The 19,487-nt window shown below is 40.3% G+C and overlaps 1 protein-coding gene across 12 annotated transcripts in view; it reads right to left on the bottom strand.

Annotated features, from left to right (window-relative positions):
• Positions 1–18,619, bottom strand: part of PTBP3 (polypyrimidine tract binding protein 3) — a 54,825-nt gene extending 36,206 nt beyond the window's left edge. For 2 of the 12 annotated variants that reach the window (XM_004949517.5, XM_040656094.2), the window contains exons 1-2: positions 11,217–11,311; positions 10,114–10,147 (exon numbers count right to left, since the gene is read on the bottom strand). In XM_004949517.5, the coding sequence (XP_004949574.1) occupies positions 10,114–10,136 (23 nt within the window). In that variant the 5' untranslated portion in view covers positions 10,137–10,147; positions 11,217–11,311. Of the gene's footprint in view, positions 1–9,150; positions 9,240–10,113; positions 10,148–11,216; positions 11,329–15,083; positions 15,236–17,686; positions 17,752–17,826; positions 18,206–18,281; positions 18,335–18,487 lie in introns of those variants that run through there. The other 10 variants (XM_046905809.1, XM_046905811.1, XM_015280702.3 and 7 more) reach the window with 9 other exon arrangements.
• Positions 18,620–19,487: the final 868 nt, after the last annotated feature.

The following is a 19,487-nucleotide window of genomic DNA, read 5'->3' as shown; positions in this document are numbered from 1 at the left end:
ATCCTGCCTGCAAAGTTAGCCTTGATATCCTTCTTGCCACTGATTTTGACACACTTGGCAGGAACCTCTTCCAGCAAGGATGTCAGCTTACATGGCCCTTACACCAATGTTGCTGTTTCACCTTTTGCACTACATGAGTTGACTGAGTTCACTGCAGTATCTTTTGTCTGCACTCTCATCCCAGCATCCCAAACAGAGCAATAATCTCATAATTTAAGATTATTTTTTCTTAAATCACAAGCTGACTTACACCTCTCCTCTTTCACTACAACATTTCTGCATTTTGGAATTACTGAGCATTGATAAGAGCATGAGAGCATCCAACAACAAGATCAAATTTATTCTTTAGTTATTGAGAAGGAATTAAAAAACAGTTGGAAAGTATAATTGCAAGCATTTCTTAAAATAAGTAAAATCTGTAGTGGCAAATAACCAGCCCAGCAAGCGGTGTCTACAGGATGCAATGACCAATGATAATTTCAGGAAACAATTTCTTCTAATCTACTGTGGCCAATTTCCCTGCCTAAAGGCATATTACAGAACTTCAGATTACAGCAATTGATACCTTCCTTGAAATTAAATAAACTGCTCCATGATTTTATAATTTCTGATAGCAATGTTTGTCTCAAAAATTCTGTAACTCAGGCACTTATAACAGAAAGCTGAAGCAACCTCCTATCTTTCTTGCTAGCCACAGACTTTCCAGTATAGTTAATTATAAATGGAATAATCTGTGACTAACTTACATTTCATCTAAAAGATATACTGTAGGAAAACAAACAGTATATCTCCCTTCTGAACTGTTTCCAAGTAAAAAAAGAAAAAAGGAAGCATATGATCATAGCATTCTACCATGAAACAAATGGAACGACAAAAAAATTGGCCCAATAAAATAATAATTCATCCTAAAGGCGCCTCTCTCCTTGTGCATAAACTGTAGCTTTGATATTTTTTCTACATGATTCTGATCAAAAACAAAAGAATTTGTGTTCCAAAATCTACACAGTGAATAATGTTTTCAAGTTATACTAGTGATAAACTGTTATTAAGTATTCATTAAATGAAGTTCTAATGTGCACCCCATTAATTTTTGCAGAATCTCACTGCAAAAAAGAAAAAAAACAAAAGTTAAGGGTCATGATCAAGAGTGAAAATTCCCATTATTTTCTACTTCTGCAAAAATCTTTCCAAGCACTTGTCATATTCCTTCATTCTTTCTTCCACAGCCTACATTTGCAACAGCAGAGATGAAAATTCTCCTTTCAAAATGAGGATTTAATGTAAAGTACAGTGTTTCTGATGTCAAAATAAAAACATTTCAAAGAAAATGGAGGTTAAACTAATAGAAATTTTAAGGTGATATATTTGCATTAAAAATAAACACAGAGAAAGCTGACATTTCAATATGCTGAAACAGAAGGAAATTATAGGCAATCATCATCAACAGTCAAACCTTTCTTCCTCCACTGCACAGCTCCCTCCCAAACACATTGGCTCAGCAGCCTGATCATCAGACACCATCAAGGAAAGTTGTTTTAGCATAGATAGCTGCTCTTCCATAGGCTTGAATGTTCAGTGGCTCTTTTAGCAACACAGTCAGCTCTACTGTCTCTGTTATCAATTATTGAAGCTCCCTGCTACACCAGTAACAAGATACAGTACACTCTTAAAAAGTCATGCAATGGTAATTTGGAAAAAAAAAAAAAAAAAAGGCTAAAAAGGGAATAAAAAATGACCAAAGTGTTAGCTTTGTTGATCTCATTACAAAAAGACAAAGGTTTCTCTTCAGAAGAGATTTAGTATCAAATAATTAGTGAAGCTGAGACAATGTTCACTGTTGAAATATGAAGTTGCTTTAACACAATAATAGCTTAAACAGCTCCTAAGGGCAGATGCTATAGTGAAGTTGAAGATACAGTGCAGACTTCTAAGAAGCCCTAGGCATACTGCATGAAGTACTTAGCTACAATTCCAAATTCAGTAGTTTCAAGAACTGTACATAGAATAGTTTTGAAAACTACTTTGTCTTTTTTTAAACAGGCATTTCTCATTTGAGACTACAGACTGTTTTGTTTGCTTTTTCTTTTTTTGTGTGTGTGTGGTTTCTTTTGTTTAAGATTGACGCAGCAATTTTAGAAGAAATGCAAAGAAAATATATATTTTTAAGTATTTTCTAAATGCTAGGTACAGTGGTTATAATCACACCCGAGATATGGATTACAAGGTTTGTCTGCAGTTTGTACCTGTTCAGTGTTCGCATCTGCAGAAAGAATATGGAAAAGCAGATTTGTTCTACCAAGCTACAGCATTCATCATGCCCTGCTAGGGAGGAAGGGAGAGGAGAGAGGGGAAAGAGGTAGTGGAAAGCTCAGGCAGTGCCTTTAGTCCCTGCTTCTCACCATGCCAACCAGCACAGACATGTAATACATTTACTGCACAGGATACACCTAGGCCATTTACCCCCTATGCTGCATGAACAGCTCACATTAAAAACACTACATGGTTTTAGTGTACAACATAGAAGACATAAGAATTACCAAACAAATAGATACTGATAAATTCTTCCACGCTTAGTTGTTTTCACCAAGCATAGCCAAACTGCATAAAAATAAAGTGTTGTGAGTTTCAGTTTATGATCACTGCTGCAGTTAGCAAGTAACAGAGGGCTTCTGGGGAAGGGAAAGCACCACGTGACTCATCCGGGATCCTGCTGGGTGAAAGAGGTGTCACCATGCTGCCCAGGCTCAAGCAGGCTTTGGGCGTGCTCACTGTGTGCATCGACTCCTTCACAGCAGTGAAAATGCAATGAAATGCTCACTAACCAACAAAAAAGACCCTGTTTTATCCTCCGTATCTAGAGAATACACAGGTTATTTCAGATAGCAATGACTAGCATGTTACCTTCTGCCTTTCAAAGCAGACGAAAGACCTGAGAAACAAATAGATAAAGTGGTGCTTTCACTAAGCACATAAAGCACAGCAAATTCAGCTGAATGTGCTGACAACATTCCTGGCTATGCCACATACATCCTTTAGGATGTGGGAGGAGCCAGCCTCACCGATACAGACACCAGCTGGCTGACAGCAGGTAATACGTCATTGACTGAGATAATTGCAGCAGTGCTCCGGGTAGCATTCAGGCCCTTAAATCTTGTCCAAATTCAGCAACTGCAGACACCGAACTGAACAGAGATGGCACTACCATTAGCACCTAAGTTTCTATTACTCTCACCTTATATAAATAACTATCTGCTGTGGATCACGTCTTTCTTTTTAATTAACGTTACTAAAAATATTCACTAGCAAATGTCATTAATTTAAGTATTTCTCAAGAGTACTGGCATCACACTTTCTTTTTGCTTGCTTTTAATTATTAAAACATTGAAGTTAAGATGTTATAACTTAAGAGATACTAGCACGCTCCAAAGTAGATGTGACTGCTGTTTTAAGTGCTTTTGCTGCCTCCACCCTTCCAAGTGCCTTTAATTTTCCTCTGCTAACCAGGAAAATGAAGCTAGCGTGACTAACAGATTGGACTACAGAGCACTGCCAAATTATTCATGCACTGTAAAACACTTCAGGGTTACAGCTGTCAAATTAACCTCAAAAAAGTGCTGTTCAGATTGCCAGTAGTGCAACACCACCAGCAACAACAAAAAACCTCAGTAAATATTCTACTATTGCGTAAGTATCAAAATTAAGAGAATTATAAATGGCCTTTTTAAAATCAGATAAATATTTTTGTAGTGAATATAAGTATTCTCCTTCCTATTTTTGGCTTAAAAAAAATAATAAATTGCAAGATTGTGAAATCAATTACTCCCTTCATCAGACCTGAATACAGTTAAAATTACCACAGAACCACAGAATGGTTGGGTTGGAAGGGACCTAAAAGCCCATTCAGATTCAGCCCTCTGCCAGTCACTGGTTGTAACCCAGCAGATCACGCTGCCCAAGGCCACATCCAACCTTGCCTTGAGCACCTCCAGGGATGGGGCACCCACATCTGAAAACCATATGGGTGCTAGTGACAGTGGGATGAGCATCGGATGAAGCAAGCAACCTGGGATACAGCTTCAACTGTTGCCTGCTTTTACCATTAACTCCAACTTGTGTTTTGTGTTCTATGAGAAAGAAAAATAATTTCAAATTGTAAAAATTTATAGTGATTCCACTCAGGGGCACAAACCATTCCTCCCTTCCCAAAGCACACCAAATATAGCTATGTCTGCTTAAGGCTAAATGTTTAACATTTTTTTCTTCCATTTTTCACTCTTTTTCAGTGCGACAAACTACTTACAATATTTGGTGAGACTGCCGATATCATATTTTACAAGGTTGCTGGGTTTCCAGAAGTCAATTCTGAAAATAATGTTTATTCATTTATTCCTATGAGCATACAAGTAACACTTCTACTGAATCAAAATTGAGTTTATTGTCTAAAGATATGTATTCTGCAATGTTGTCACCCAAAAGCAAACAAATATACAGAGAAACTGAAAGTACTATATCTGGGTTCTAAACCGTACTCAAACTTGACAACATAATTATTAATAGCAGCACTATTATGATCAGTAAGAATCCTAACTGGTTGAACTGTTAACTTCCAGTGCATCTACAACAATGACTGGAGCTCCAGAAGTAAAAAACAAGCCAATAAACTTTGCATGGAAAGCACCAGTTGTATTTTAAAGGAATTAAAGGAATCCTGTATAGTTTTTAATCACTTAAATTAACAGACTCTGGATGAAGTAGAGAAACAGCTCATCCTGGTCTAACTCAATGAAAGAGTCAACTAAGTACTGAGAGGAAAACTATTTTGTATGGGTCATACAATTTTACTGTAGAACAAAACTAACTCCTTGTACTTGAGATAAAACATTATTTAAGTCATAACACTTTCTTAGACTTCGACAAAAATAAAGAAATATCAAACTCAAAATAACGCGTACTCTGATTTTATATAAAGGGGATGAAATAAAGAAAAAGCAACTGTGTCAATTAAAACCCTGAAGTCATACTCTAGCCATTTTCAACTTTTTGCATACAGTCAGTTTCACCATAGCTATTCAATAATCAAGTTTGCCCCTGACTACTGTAGCAGAAACCAGAAATCAAGGTATTTGCTTTTTGTAACACGAAAGTTTTTGAAATACAAAAGCTTCTTGAATGACAAAGTTTGTATTTAACTGAACATTTTTTCTACAGTACTTAGAAAGTACAGTAATGGAAAGAGTGAAAACAAAGTGAACTCAAAGGACCTCGTCCTCCCGTCCTAAATATGACTTTAAGCATTCTTTCTCCATCTGCCATCTTAGAACAAATTCTAAAAATCCTTTTCTTCCCTTCTTCCAAAATTAAAAATGCAACTGAATATTTGTTATACACCATGAGTTTTCATTAGGCAGTAAGCTCAGGAAGAACTAAAGAGTCATTTAGTCTTCTTGAACCCTCTCAAATCTTAGTCTAGCACTGTGCAAGGACCAAGTAATGAAAAATACTGAAGCTGACAGCAATTCAATCATTGTTTCAGCTAAGCACAAATATTAGCCCTTCTAAACATAATACTGTGCGCTTTTTCTCTTTTCTAGAGACGGCTTGCCTATGTCATCTTCAGCATTAATTTGTCCACTTGTTATAATATTTTTCTAAGAAAGTGAATTGTTGTTTTCAGTTTTTGGTCAGAATGGAAAAAAGATATACTAGCAGCTTGATTCCCTTAATACTAGGATCTGGTATTTAAAATGTGTTGTAAACACTACATATGTGTACCAAGAAAATCCATCTCTCACAGTGTTATGATCCCATTTTCTTAGAACACTCAGAAGAGTGGATTAAATCAGGACATAACCAAGACCAATATTTGAACAGAAACCTAATAATTAACTCAGATAACAGAAATTTATCCATACTGACACCAGAGCTGAATTCTCTGATGCAAAATCTTCAACAGGAATACCAGCTAAGGCTGTTTTTCCCCACATACTCCATACTATCTTCCCACTGTTTGTCAAATGGACAAGCTAATTGAATAAAAAAAGTAACTTGTTATCATCTCTACAGCAGAATCACAGAGCTGTGTCTGCATACCTGATGGCACAATGCATCCCAGCTGAGTTAACAGCTTACTAGCACAAAGGTGAATAAGCAGCTTATTGAATCTTTTGCTTTCCCTCTATTCTGCCTCATCTTGGGAATCGAATTCAACAGGCCAAGATGGAAAGCAATTTTTAAAATAAAGACAAGGTTGTTTCCTCCTCCTTTAAGTAATACTCAATCTGCTCCATGTTCAGATGAGCTGCATCTGGAGGTCAGGGAAACGGAGAAGAGATCTGAATGAAACCTCATTTTATCAGCATCAATAAAAGTGTTAAAGGGCCTTGCAGGAAGCATGTCATGATTAGCAACATCCTGCAAAGGCCAATCTAAGCAGCTATGCAAAGGGGAGGCAATTTTGTCTACATTGCATAGAACTTACTAATAAAGAGGTCAGAATGTATATAGCATATTCCATATTAAAGATAGCAAGTACTTACTAAAATTCAGCTAACATTTTTCACTTAGCAAGAGATATTTGCAGTCAATCAATATTATTCTAATATCTTTCTTCCAAAAACGAGTTTGACAAATGTAATATTTGTAATATTTACATGTCTCTTTCCACTTATTATTTAATGAGAGACTCCTCCTGCTAAAGCTACACTTTTATTCGCAGGAATACTAGCACCATCCAACTTAGAAGTTAAATGCAGACAAGACACAGTGGTGTTAAGGGGACGTCACCAGAAATGCTAATGCTAGGTTCAGTCTCTCATGATGCCTTGAATCAGCATTACAGAAACATGTGTGTACTTTTCCACTATGACTTTTCCAGGAGGAAAATACCAATGACAGGGACACAGGCTTCGCAGTTAGCAGCATGAATATCAAGTCCAGTTTGGTAAAGTCTTATAACTCATAAACAAAATCTAATGAATGCAGCTTCATTTGTTTTGTATCAAGCCTGTGTTTTGAAACAGTTTATCTTCACTGGATTCTGAATTCACAGTTTTGCTTATATATACACAGGTTTACCTGCCAGCTCAGTTTTCCACATTTACACTCTGAATTTTCTGACTTCAGCATAACTTACTTGTGCCACGCTCAAATTCAGATGTGCTTACAGGCTCTCCATGTTTCATGCACTTTAATGAATTAGTATGTCACTTCAGCCAAAGCTAGCAAGTAATCCCAGAAGTAGACAGTCTCCACCAAAAGAAGTAAACAAGTGAAAAAAAGATAAATAAAATTGTTGTTGGAAAAAGATTTGCTGAAGAAAATTCAATTTGATTGACATACATTCAACTGATCTGAAAGTTGTTATTTAACTAAGAATTACTTAAAGTATTTGTCTAGTTTAACAGCATTGCCATTCCTATGTAAACTGAGAATGTGACAGTCCAAAAGTTCACAAGGCCCAGAATACTGTCTTTTACACTTGTTAAGAGTACCTGGGACAGACTGTCAGAAGAAAACAAGCACACAGCAATGTTTTGTCCAAGTACTCTCCCCAGAACTACGTAGATAGACAGACACATCTAAAAAAATAAGACTAAAATGTTAGAGATGTAAACATATTAAACACAGCAAACGTGCAAATATAGTGTAGCCATCATAGACACACAATAAAAAAAACAGTATCTAAGTAAATCATACCTAAGTAAAGGAAGAAGCAAAAATTACCAATCATATTGAAAACAACTCATCTGTAGACAAGGAGTCTTGACCTAAATCATTCACTGCTCTCTAAACTGCCTTCCAAAAGCTTACGGCAGTAAATCTACAAAAAACAGCTGAAAAAATGGACTAAGATTCAGATAACAAATCTTCACATTTCTGGGACAGACATCTCTGAAACACTCCTTTTTGTTTTCAGCTTTGTGAAACATATTTCAGTATAGAGGATAAAAGGATACACGCAAAGCCAGAAAATCAAAGAATCACAGAGGTTGGAAGGGACCTCTGGAGATCATTTAGTCCAAGACACGGTTGGCCTTCTTGGCCATGAGGACATGCTGATTCCTCATGCTCAACCTGCTGTTCAACAGGACATCCAACTCTGAAGAGCTCCTTTCCAGTCAGGTCAGCCCCTAACTTGTACTGATACATGCAGTTATTCCCTTCCAAGTGTAGCACTCTGTACCTGTCCTTGCTGAACACCTTATGGTTCCTCTCCATTCAGTCTGTCCACATCTTGCTGAAAGGCATCACAGCCTGCCAGTCTTTCAGCCTCTCCACTCAGCTTCATATCATCAGCAAATTCACTGAAGGTGCACTCCATCCCTTGACCCAGGTCACTGATGAAGATGCTGAACAAGACTGGGCACAGTACCAGTCCCTGGGGAACAGCACTAGCTGCAGAACGCCAGCTAGACTCTGCGCTGCTGATCACAACACTGAGACAATGCTAATAGACAATGCCTTGTCTGTTTACATAATACAGGCATAATTATCTCCTTATTTTAATAAAGTTAACAAATGCCAAATTATTTTGCATAGTAATCACACTTCTTCCCCCTCCAGAATACTAACACAACTTTCAAAATATCTGTAAATGCCCTAAAAATGCAGATGGTAACACATAGGTCTAGAGAAAAGCAGTAAGAATTTCAGCTTCATAAAACATGGACTTCAAAGTTCTATAATGCCACGGTTTTGATCAGGGCAGAATAAATGCATTAATTAGTGCACAACAACTTGGACGAATATCAAGTATTTGTCTTTTTATCCTGTCTGTAAAAGAATAATAATTAACGCGAGGATCATTACAGAGTTATAGAAAAGTGGTTCTCTCCACTTCATTGTCAAAAGGAGCAGCGAATATCAAAAGTTGCAAGGCAATGAGTGTGAAAGCTACAGACACTTGAGCTTGACTCCAGGTAGGATGTCCTCCAAAGCCAGTAATCCCTGAAGGCACAGTTGTGCCTCACTCATTCAGGCTGAGGTGGATGAGATATTTATGAGGTGGAAAGCATCTACCAGGTTGTTCTTTATTAGCTGCCAGACAGTCATATGTATAGCTGCAGTATATGTAGAGTTAGTGAGCACATATTGCTATTTTGATTTCAGTTCTGCTTTTTTCTACCAATTGAATGCTTTTTTCCATAATACCTGCTTAGCTAGAACTCATAACTTTAAACTCATGATGAAGGACAAGAATCCATGTATAAGTTTGAACGCTGCAGACACCAAGCAGGCACTGTGACACAGAGGCTCTGCTGTGCATAAAAAAAGAAAAAAAAAGACAGCTTTTATTTGTAGTGCTACCATTGGCTTACAATTTTCAGTAATGCTGTTTTCTGATAGCTTAAATACACATTTTACTAGCAAGAAAGATGAACGCCTCCTACTTAACACTTAAATATGTAAAGACGAAAATTACAGTTTTCCCAGCAGGTTAGAAGAGGCTTTCTGTTCAAAGAGAAAGTTATTTCAGTAGATTCTTTTCAGTTATATTCCTTCTTTAAACAACAAATATGATACTCAACACAATCCTTACTGAAATGTTCATCCTAATTCTTTAAAAGCAATTGAATGTGTAAGTGCATCTGTAAATAAACACCACAGAGAATGAAATCCTGTACAGTGAGAACCTCATTTCCTTAAGCTTAATACTTTTCCACATCACGAATGTATCTGTATGATGTGGTACGTATAGTTTTGCTGTACATTACACTTCACTATCCACAAGTCTGAAGATATTTACATGATGTAAAACCAACAGTATCCTACTTAAACAACCAGCAAGCTATCCGTTTTCCATTTGGTCAGAAAAAAAAGAAACCCTTACACACGCTTCTGAAGTACAGACGTGTCATTACTGGACTATCTTTTTTAAAATATATCATTGTGAAGGAATAATGTTCAGAAAAATATGGTTAAGGGAAGCAGAACTAATACAAGAGACTTGTAACTACCAATGAAGTATCAGTAAAAATAAGCAGCATTATATTCTGACAGCATGGGGGTTTGAACCTTGATTACATTTTAGGTCCCCGCCAACCCCAAGTGTTTTACTGTTTTATACTAAAAGAAGGAACAAGTGCACAGGAAAAGATGAAAAATGATTCATACCTTAAAACCATCATCTGAAACATCTGTTACAAGGCTGTATAAAAAAAATGAGAGAAAATGAAAGATGTTAGAGGGCAAATTACTGCAAAGATAATGGTAAATAGGCCAAAGAAAGAAAGAAAACGCAGTTACAAAAGTAAAATTGTGATGAGCTGTGGACTTTTCTCTTGCAAAGGAAATGGTTTAACAATGTACAGCATGGACAAAAAAAACACATGACAGTCTGGATCACAATAGCAACTGGTCAAACTTCTGCAAAAATTCTATATAAACCACACCCTTTTTACCATCGATTTTTGAAAACAGTTCCTTGTGAAAACAACAACAAAAAGCATGAACAGGATTACAGGTATTTATCAACAGCTACACCTTATAGAATGAAGTACACTCATTTCTGTTATTATCTCTATTGTTCTGTGAAACTAAATAATGTACCAAACTTGCACATGACTAGCATATTTGGGGAAAAAAAAACCAAAACCAAAACAAACAAACAAAAAAAAAACCCCACAAAAACACCACCAATCTCCCTTCCCATGCATACCAAAAAATCCCCCCCCCCCAGAAATCTATGAAATGATATGAAGCTACTAAAAAGATGTGCCCTTTGAGTGATCATTCATTTAAAAGCATTAAACTATTTTTGGTAACTACTTCAGAGTGACAAAATTGTTCAAGAACATAGAAGTAATCCTATTCTCAACTTGATCACAACACGCCAAATGCACATATTTTGGATGGTTTTTCTTTTCGAGTTTTTAATTTTTGAATTCATATCTTAAGCTTTTCTTCACAACAAATGCCATATATGTATATATTTTAATGAAGATCCATATTTGCAAACAATCATATAATTGTAGGATTTAAAAACTGAGAATCGCACACTTGAAATCAAGCAGATGTAAAGTAACAGAAATCTGCACAATTACATGCATCACGTAAATTAAGCATCACATGAATAAGTTACATAAAAGATTTGCATCAAGATTAGCAATAGAGAATAATACTTTAATAAATTAGCAGTAATATAAAATTCAGCTCAAGATTTTCTAGGAGAGTAGTGTTGTATGCAAGAAAAGCACATTCACATCTATGATACCCACTCCTCTTCTCCTTCTTCTGTGGTCTGCTTTGTTTCATCCTCACTTGTCATTTCTTCCTGCATGATATGTTCACATGCAGTAGCCTCTGATCCTCAGCCCAAGTCTGTCTCACCTGGTGAAACAAGCAGTAATAGAATAGCCACTGTTAGAATCATCTTTCAGAAAAAAAGCTTTGGTAATAGCATATTAATTAGACAAACAAGGACAAAATAATCTCTCAGATTGTCTACAGACTCATGAGAGCATACACATTAATGAAACTCTACTGTAGTTTACATATTTCTCTATATCCATAAAGCCTACATCTCTTGTAGAAATGAATGCTGCATCTTTTCAGTACACAGTTAAGAAGTGCCTCTCCTTCTGTCATTCAGTCCCTCAAATATCATCATTCACTCAGGATGCAACTTTCCCTCTAGTTCTACCCCACAGTAATGCATCTTATAACAGCCTTCATTTCTTGAAACTCTGAATTGAATACAGGAGTTTGTCTGCAAAATTATCATTTTTCCTGATCAAGGTATACTGAAGTGATGTAACTGTAACATAGAAGTCATTTTACTCTAAAGTGTGACTTCCTTCTGGTAGGGGGGACAGATTCTGACAAGAAAACCTATTTCTGAATTCTATTAATACTTATATCCACAGATCATGTTAGCATTCTAGGTTTTTACACTGGTAACTAAATGAGTTATCATCTTTGAGCAGCCTACAGTTTTAAATCAGATTGCTTCAGTTAAACATCAAGTTATTAACACTCATTACATGAGAACAGTTTTAATCTAGGCTTCAGATGGCATATTTTGAGAACTCTGGATCCTACTGAGAATCTACTTATTATCAGTCTCCCTCCATATCTTTTAAGGTACATACTAATATGGTGACTAGTACCGTGACAAAGAGCTCCTACAAGAGAACACTGTTCACAAAAGTCCAAACAACACTCGTCACAAGTATGCATTAATAAAATAATAATAATAAAAGATAAATCCCATGGCTGCAAAATAAAATAAAACTCACAAAATCAGGACTCCCAAGGAGCCCCAACCGTTCCTTCATGATTCTACAGCACTATTTACATTGCTACTGTCTCATCCTTTGACCAACAGAAAAAGTATTTCATGTGATCCTGCAGACAAGACTTAGCAACAAAGAACTACTTTCAAGTTACTTTTACACTTTTTAAAGTACTCAGTTTCCATATATATTTTTCTATTTTCGGTACAGAGAGCCAATGTACATATAAAAATTCTATTTCAATAAATTGAATAACATATGTTATTGGATAAAGTGGTATCATTCAGATAGAAAGGATCAGCCCAGAGGGACTGATCTACCTAACACTTCCAGACTAATGATGGATAAGACAACTCCATTTCTAAAGCAACAGGTAGCTGCTCTTCGTCTAGGAAAAAAAAATAAAAATAAAACCAAAAAACATATAACTAATAAATAAATAGAATTATAGACACCAGTTTATTTTGTTTATCTGGAAGCAATGAATATTTTCACTGACTCTCCCTTAGGGCACAAGCTAAACAGTGTTATGGACCTATAAGTCTGGGCAGCATCCGTATTTTTTCAGTGTATATCTTCAGTTACTCTTTGGCACCCTTCCCCTATGAATATTTGGTCCTTCAGAGCAGAAAAGGCAAGGGGAAAAAAAAAAAAAAACATTTAAAAAGACAAAAAAAAAAAAAAAAAAAAAAACAAGAGAATAAGGATATCTGCATTCACATTTATCTTCTGAAATTGCCCAATTCTATATGGAGAGCAAGCTTCTGCATACCTCTACCAATTTCTATCATATAGAAAGATTATCAGCATTTGACAGAAGCCAAATGAAAAGTTATCAAATAATGTACTTTTGAGTTCAAGAAGCTTCCATGGAGGAAGCTTCACACTACAGTTTCTACCATATCCAATGTATTATACTGTGCAATGAATAACTTGAAAACAAAATAAATAAAGAAACCCTACAGATTCCAATCTGATGGTGTTTCAGGACAGGTTACTGAAACAAGGGGGAATGAACAGATGTAAAGCTAGAGTAATTCTTCTGGTAACAGAAGATCTGAATGACTATCTTGTCTACATACATAAAGCAAGAAAAAGAAATTAGAGAGACTGGAAAATAGAGGGAATTAAAGTGACATTTAAAAAAGAAAAAGAATGCACTATAGCAGGTAGTAAAATTAAAAAAAAAGAACAACAACAAAAAACCCCTGAGAAATGAAACTAGAAGCAAAATCCTCATCAAGCCAAGAAAAGCTCGGTAGGAAAATAAGACCTATGAAAATCAAGAGGGATTATGTGCAACTTACAGATTGAACTAAGTCACCTGGCATGCATCTCGAATGCTGTATTCATTTAATTTGCAGTGATCTTCGGGTCACTGTGGCAACATGCATTTGATGCTGACTGGCAAGCTGTATTCTAAGTGTTCCTAGCGTACACAACATGCTCTGGTTAAGAGTTTGAAGGCGTATGTCAGTCTGCTGTCTGATAATGAACGAAGCTTAATTCACATGCTTACTGAAAAGGAGCCCTAGAAAAACATTGTCTCTCTGACATTTCCATAAGTGTTCTTTTCAAAAGTATTAGAGTCTAAGAGTTACACAGAAAGCAAGAATCAAAGTTGGAGCAATGCTCTCAATCAAATCACTGCAAGATACAGGAGAACAAACCAGCAGCAGCCTGGTCTTGGTTACAGATGGAAGTTGCTTCATGTACTTTTCATATGCTACTATACATGTAGCAACCATGCCCCCTAAAGTCAAGAAAACGATTACCAAGTCCCTGATTTCTCCGCATGGTCTGATCCTAAACCAGAAGAAATCCTAAGATTTGATTTCTGCCAGTTAAACTGTCCGTGGATCACCCCTGTTTCCATGGTAAAAGCAATCTAGCTCCCAAGGGCTGGTCGTGTTTGTTTACAGTGATAAGATCCCAGTAGGGATTACTGTGTGAGCATCTGGTGGGGTCAACCACATGACTAGAATGTATGTAAGAAAGCATTATATTGATTCCTGTGCTTCTGGTATGCACTTTTGAGGAAGTATGCCTTCTCCTAGACTTCAAATGTCACTATAACACACCATGTCTTTTAATGAATAACAACACCATGTTATATTATTTGTAGTATGGTGTGATTAGGGAAGTTAATTGCAGAGATAATGGTCAGATTGTTGAATCATATGAGCGTTCATTCCACTGGCTAACACTGGAAATTTAGGGTGCGGTTTCCTGGTCACTTTATGCTGATCTAAGGCTACAGCGAGAGGAGCCAACCATGCCATTCCCCACCCACCTACTTTCACAGCTTTCCCTGAAGCTATCAGCAGCGTGACAGCACGGTACCACAGTGATTTACCACGTAGCCCATACGCACAAGTGCTGCACCATTACACAGGTACAGAAATGAGCTGATGAGGATGGTGCTGCACTTCTAACAACTGTCCTGTTAAAACAGCTTTAGTTAAATGGGAAGCAGCAACAGCATGGAAGAACGCTATCAACAGGAACAGTCACAACACTTTTTCCTTTTCATCTATCCACTTGCAGCAGTGTCAAAAATGCTGCTTTCCACCGCAGTGTAAAACTTGCGTCCACAGATTTGATAAGATTAACTCTGCTTTCATATACTGAAATGGAAAAAAAGTCTCAAAGACAAAGCTTATGCAGTACAAAATGAAATTTAAGATACTCGTGAACAATGGCCAGCATCAGAAAAACTGAAAGCAAAAGTGACATTCCATGAAACAGTGTTCCCTAGGAGAGCTACAGGCTTACTTTCATTATAGAGCTAACTCCCACTCTCACATTCTGATACAGCACCGGGTTTAATAAGCAAGTCAGTCTACGTACACTTGTCCTTGCCGTTTAGTACTTCCAGAGGCAAATCAGCAAACATGGCATTTCTGCAGCAGGAGAATTCATAAACAGCCCCTGGTAGGAGCCTGCAATACTCAACTGATGATCTCCCCCCTCAGGGCGCCAAAACAGATCGGCTTTCTTGACTGTAGATGAAATAACGTAAGTAATATTTTGACAACCGGTAAAGGAATTGTGAGTGATTTAAAATCTGCCGTTTTCATGTTTCTGATGTCAGACAGTCATACTTCCAATTATATTAGATGTTGTTAGTAAGCACGTTTGTTCAAGCATTCTCATGTGGAGGGATGTTTTCACCGAATATATGCTTAATACAAACATCTTTCCTAAACATACAATCCGAACTGCATTAGAAACAGATATCAACAGAGGAGTTATATTAGAATTACAAATCCTACATTTTCCTACCATAAGAAAGATACATAATGTAAACCCTGTAAATATTTGTGAAATCTAGGGATAATTACATATGTGTGTCTCTTTAGAAGCTTGAACATAGAATCAGAGAATTGCTCAGGTTGGAAAAGACTTTAGAGACCATCAAGTCTGTGTCTAATATCACCTTCCAGAATTTAGAAGCCTTGTTAAACGTAGAGGTTTGATCTGATAACGGAGTAGATGAATTTAACTAGCAAATAGATATTCGGTCTCTGTATGTACTGTTACTCCTGACTTTTTCCTCTTACTAAAACACAAGAAAGTCAGTATCTTCACTTAAAGAATATACATGTACACACAAAGCCAGCCATCAACAGTCAATTGAAAATTACAGCTTATATTGTTGCTAATGGTTTTCAACTTAATCACTTTAACTTGGATCACATTTACCTCCAAATGCAATAATATTAAACAGAGAGCAAATTGCTTTGCCGCAAAAAGGGAGATTTCTCATATAATCACAGAACAACCTGTGCTGGAAGGGACCCAGAAGGACCATCGAGTCTAATCTTTGAATCCCCACAGGACCACCTAAAATCCAAACCCTGTGTATGAGAGCAGTGCCCAAATGCTCCCTGAGCTCCAGCAGCTCATGGCCGTGCCCTCTGCCCTGGGGAGCTGTGCCGTGCCCACTGCCCTGGGGGGCACAGCCTTTCCCTGACCCCCCCAAACCTCCCCTGACACAGCTCCATGCCGTTCCCTCAGGCCCTATCTCTGTCACAGAGCAGGACTCAGCGCTGCCCTCCGCTCCTTGTGAGAGCTGCAGCTGCCATGAGGCCACCCCTCAGCTCTTCTGCTCTGGGCTGAGCAAACCCAGGGTCCACAGCCTCTCCTCACACCTCTTGTCCTCCAGACCCTTCTCCATCTTTGTCTTCAGACACTCTGATAGTCTGATGTCCTCCTCACACCAGCACCCAGCCAGCAAGCCGTGCTGGAGGTGAGGCGACTCACCACAGAGCAGAGGGGACAACCCCTCCCTCCCCTTGTCCACTGGCAGTGCTGAGCCCAATGCACCCCAGGGCACAGTTAGCCCTTCAGGCTGCAGGGCACGGTGCTGACTCACATTCAGCTTGCTGCTGGAGAGAAGCTTCCTGATCCAAACAAAAACGTTTCCTCTTTGTTTAACTTCATGTATTCTTATCCCCACTAGAATTAAGTTTTGTATTCAGAGTAGTCCTCACATCCAGCAGGACACAACTGTAAGTAACGTAAGTAATATCCACTGGTTCCAGTGGGGTACAATTTTATTCTATCACTCTTCTTATTCGAGAAAGTATTTAACAACTAAAATACAAGACAAGATTATAAGAAGTTTTTACTATAAATTATTCATTGCTGGGCAGTTTTAACTCCGGTGTCTCATCAGCTTGTGTTTTAACTGCCTGACAGTTCAGACATCCTGCAATCAAATTCAACTCTCAGAAAGCCCTCAGCACCTTCCAACAAAAAGCCAGTCCCCTCGAGCACCCCGCAGACCAGGCCTTCCTGCAGTACCAAGGCTGCATCTAACAAACCACAGCGTGAACCCGAGGTTTTCATCAAAACCTGCAGCACTCCTGAAACACCTGAAAAGCTCTCTATAGGAAAATTTCTTTCAAAACGCTCCACTGATCCACCTGTAACGCTCCCTCAGTCTTTGCCTTATTCTCACTCTCAGTGCAGTGCCAAATCTCTTAGTCTCTCCTTTTGAAGTTTCCCCAAAAAAAACTAGCTTTGAAGCAAAGGTGAAAAAAAAAATGCCAATTGCACCAAACATACACTGCGTTTTTTCAAATATTTTCCAAAAAGGATCTTCCTTACACCATTTTCTTCTCGATTAATCAGCACTTAACTCAAGAGCGTTCCCCTCAACCTGCCTCCCTATCACAGCTTCCATCCCAACCATGTTGGGAGACATCCGAGACGGCTGGGCTGCTCTGCCGCCAGTCTTGAGATGGAGAGGAAAGAAGGAAGCTCCCTGAATCCCTGCTTCAGAACACAAGGGTCCCAGGAGCAGCCCGGCTGCTCCAGGTCACAGTGAGAACTTCGCGTTGGTTAGACGTGCATCTCACACAAAGGCAGACCTACTGCCCTGAGCGATCGCTTTCACGCATAAGGAAAAAGAAAAGAACAGCCCGGTTTTACCTCCCAGAACTTACGTAAAGCACAGTTTCCCGGGACAGCCAAATTTCTCAGCACGCCGAGAAAAGCATCAGGTAAAGGAAAAATAAAAATAAAAATAAATAAAAAAATAAAACCCGAAAAAAAAAAAAAACCACATTCGCAACCGCGTTCGTACCTAAGCAACGAGCAAAGCTGACAGCACGCATTACCGCTCCACTTTATTACCCAGTCCCGAAACTCCAGCAGGACCCGCGGCAAAGCCGGGGCGCCCGGCACGCCCGCAGCAGAGCGGAGCGGAGCGCCGCACTGCCCGGCCCCGCGCACGGCGCTGCCCGATCGCGGCACGCACCCACCGCGCCCGGCCGCCGCTCCAGGAAAAGGGAAGGGAAATAAAGCAGCGCCTCGGTGCCGGAGGGAAGTCGGGCACCGGCATCGCAACGCGACACCACCGCCGAGCCGGCTAGGGAGAGGCAGAAAGGAAAAAGAGACGAACCCGAGGAGCAGAAGGCGATCAGAGCTGTGCACCGTCAGCCGACTCCCTCCTGCCGACCACCTGGCGGGGCGGCGGGCGGCAATATCTCCACACCGGGCCCGGCCCCTCCGAGCGCCGCCCCCCCGCCCGGCACCCACCTTTCGCCTCTCCCGGGCGGGGGCCGTCCTCCGGGCCCCTCTCCCCTCCCCCTGAGTGGGAGGAGGGAGGCGAGGTGAGGCCGCGCCCCGCCCCGCCCCGCCCCGCCCCAGGTGAAGCCCCCGAGGGCCGGCAGCCCCCGGGATCAAGTGCCGCGGCACCTCGCCGCCGCTCCGCCGCAGCGCCCGCTCCGCCGGCGGGGACTCACCCGTCTATTGCGCAATCGGGGGGCGCGGCGCCGGGGGGGCGCGGGGCCGGCGGAGAGCGGCCGCCGGGGGGCGTGGAGAGGGGCGTGGTCCCCGCTGCCTTCCCGCCCCTCTGGTCCCGCCGCCGCTGCGCAGGCGCGCTGGGGGAGCCTCAACGCGTCCTCGCTGCGCATGCGCAGAGGGGGCATCACAGTGGGTATGGTCTTCGGCTCTCGGGTACGGCTGGCCGCGGCGCGATGCAGAGAGCGGGCGGCTCGCTTCAGGGCCTTCAGAAGAAAGAGGGGAGACCTTCGGCCGTGCTGCCGTTCCCTCAGCTGGTGGCGCATCGCCGCGCTGTTCCCAGTTCTGGGTGCTGAGGAAATACGCAGCCCCAGCCAGAAGGGTCCCACTCACAAGGCGGTTCCTGGCGCAGCCCGAGCCCTGTGACTCCCACAGGCGGCAGCGGGGCGTGGAGGCCCGCTGTGCTCCTATTCAGCTGTTTGTCTAGTGTGTCCCCGCAGAAGTGTGTGTGGTGTGGAGGCTGCTCTCATCTCTCCTGGTGTGGGTGACAGGAGAGACGACTTCAGTGCAAACCTTATGTGCGATGTCGGGGTCTACTTGGCAGTCTTGGTGCTCTTACGGTGTGAATCCTTTTGACACAAAGTGGGGAAAAAGCGTTCATAGTTTCACATTCAGTGCCTCACGCAGTCAGCATGCATGACAGCATCGTTTATGGGAAGCGATGGGACTTGCTAAATATTTGCATCTCCTGGAGTTTGTGCAGTGCAAGAGGCAGTCTGTCGCTGAGGCTTCTGGTCTTCAGCCCTCTCTCATTAAGTGATGACAAAGCACTGGTGGAGTGAGCTGTGAGCACTCCCTGAGAAGCGATACCTGTGTGCTGTCACCTGCACCTGTTGCAGGAGGAGAAGCTGGTAGGTAGCACGTTCACCCAGAATTTGACCTGGTTCCTGTCCACAACAAAGAGTGCTTGGGAGAATGGGTGCTTTGAAGCTGGTCAAATGT

This window comes from Gallus gallus, chromosome Z (genome assembly GCF_016699485.2).
Source record: "Gallus gallus isolate bGalGal1 chromosome Z, bGalGal1.mat.broiler.GRCg7b, whole genome shotgun sequence".
NCBI classification, from domain to species: domain Eukaryota; kingdom Metazoa; phylum Chordata; class Aves; order Galliformes; family Phasianidae; genus Gallus; species Gallus gallus.
Note: the sequence above shows the minus strand (reverse complement) of the source record. Positions and strands in the feature narration are given on the sequence as shown.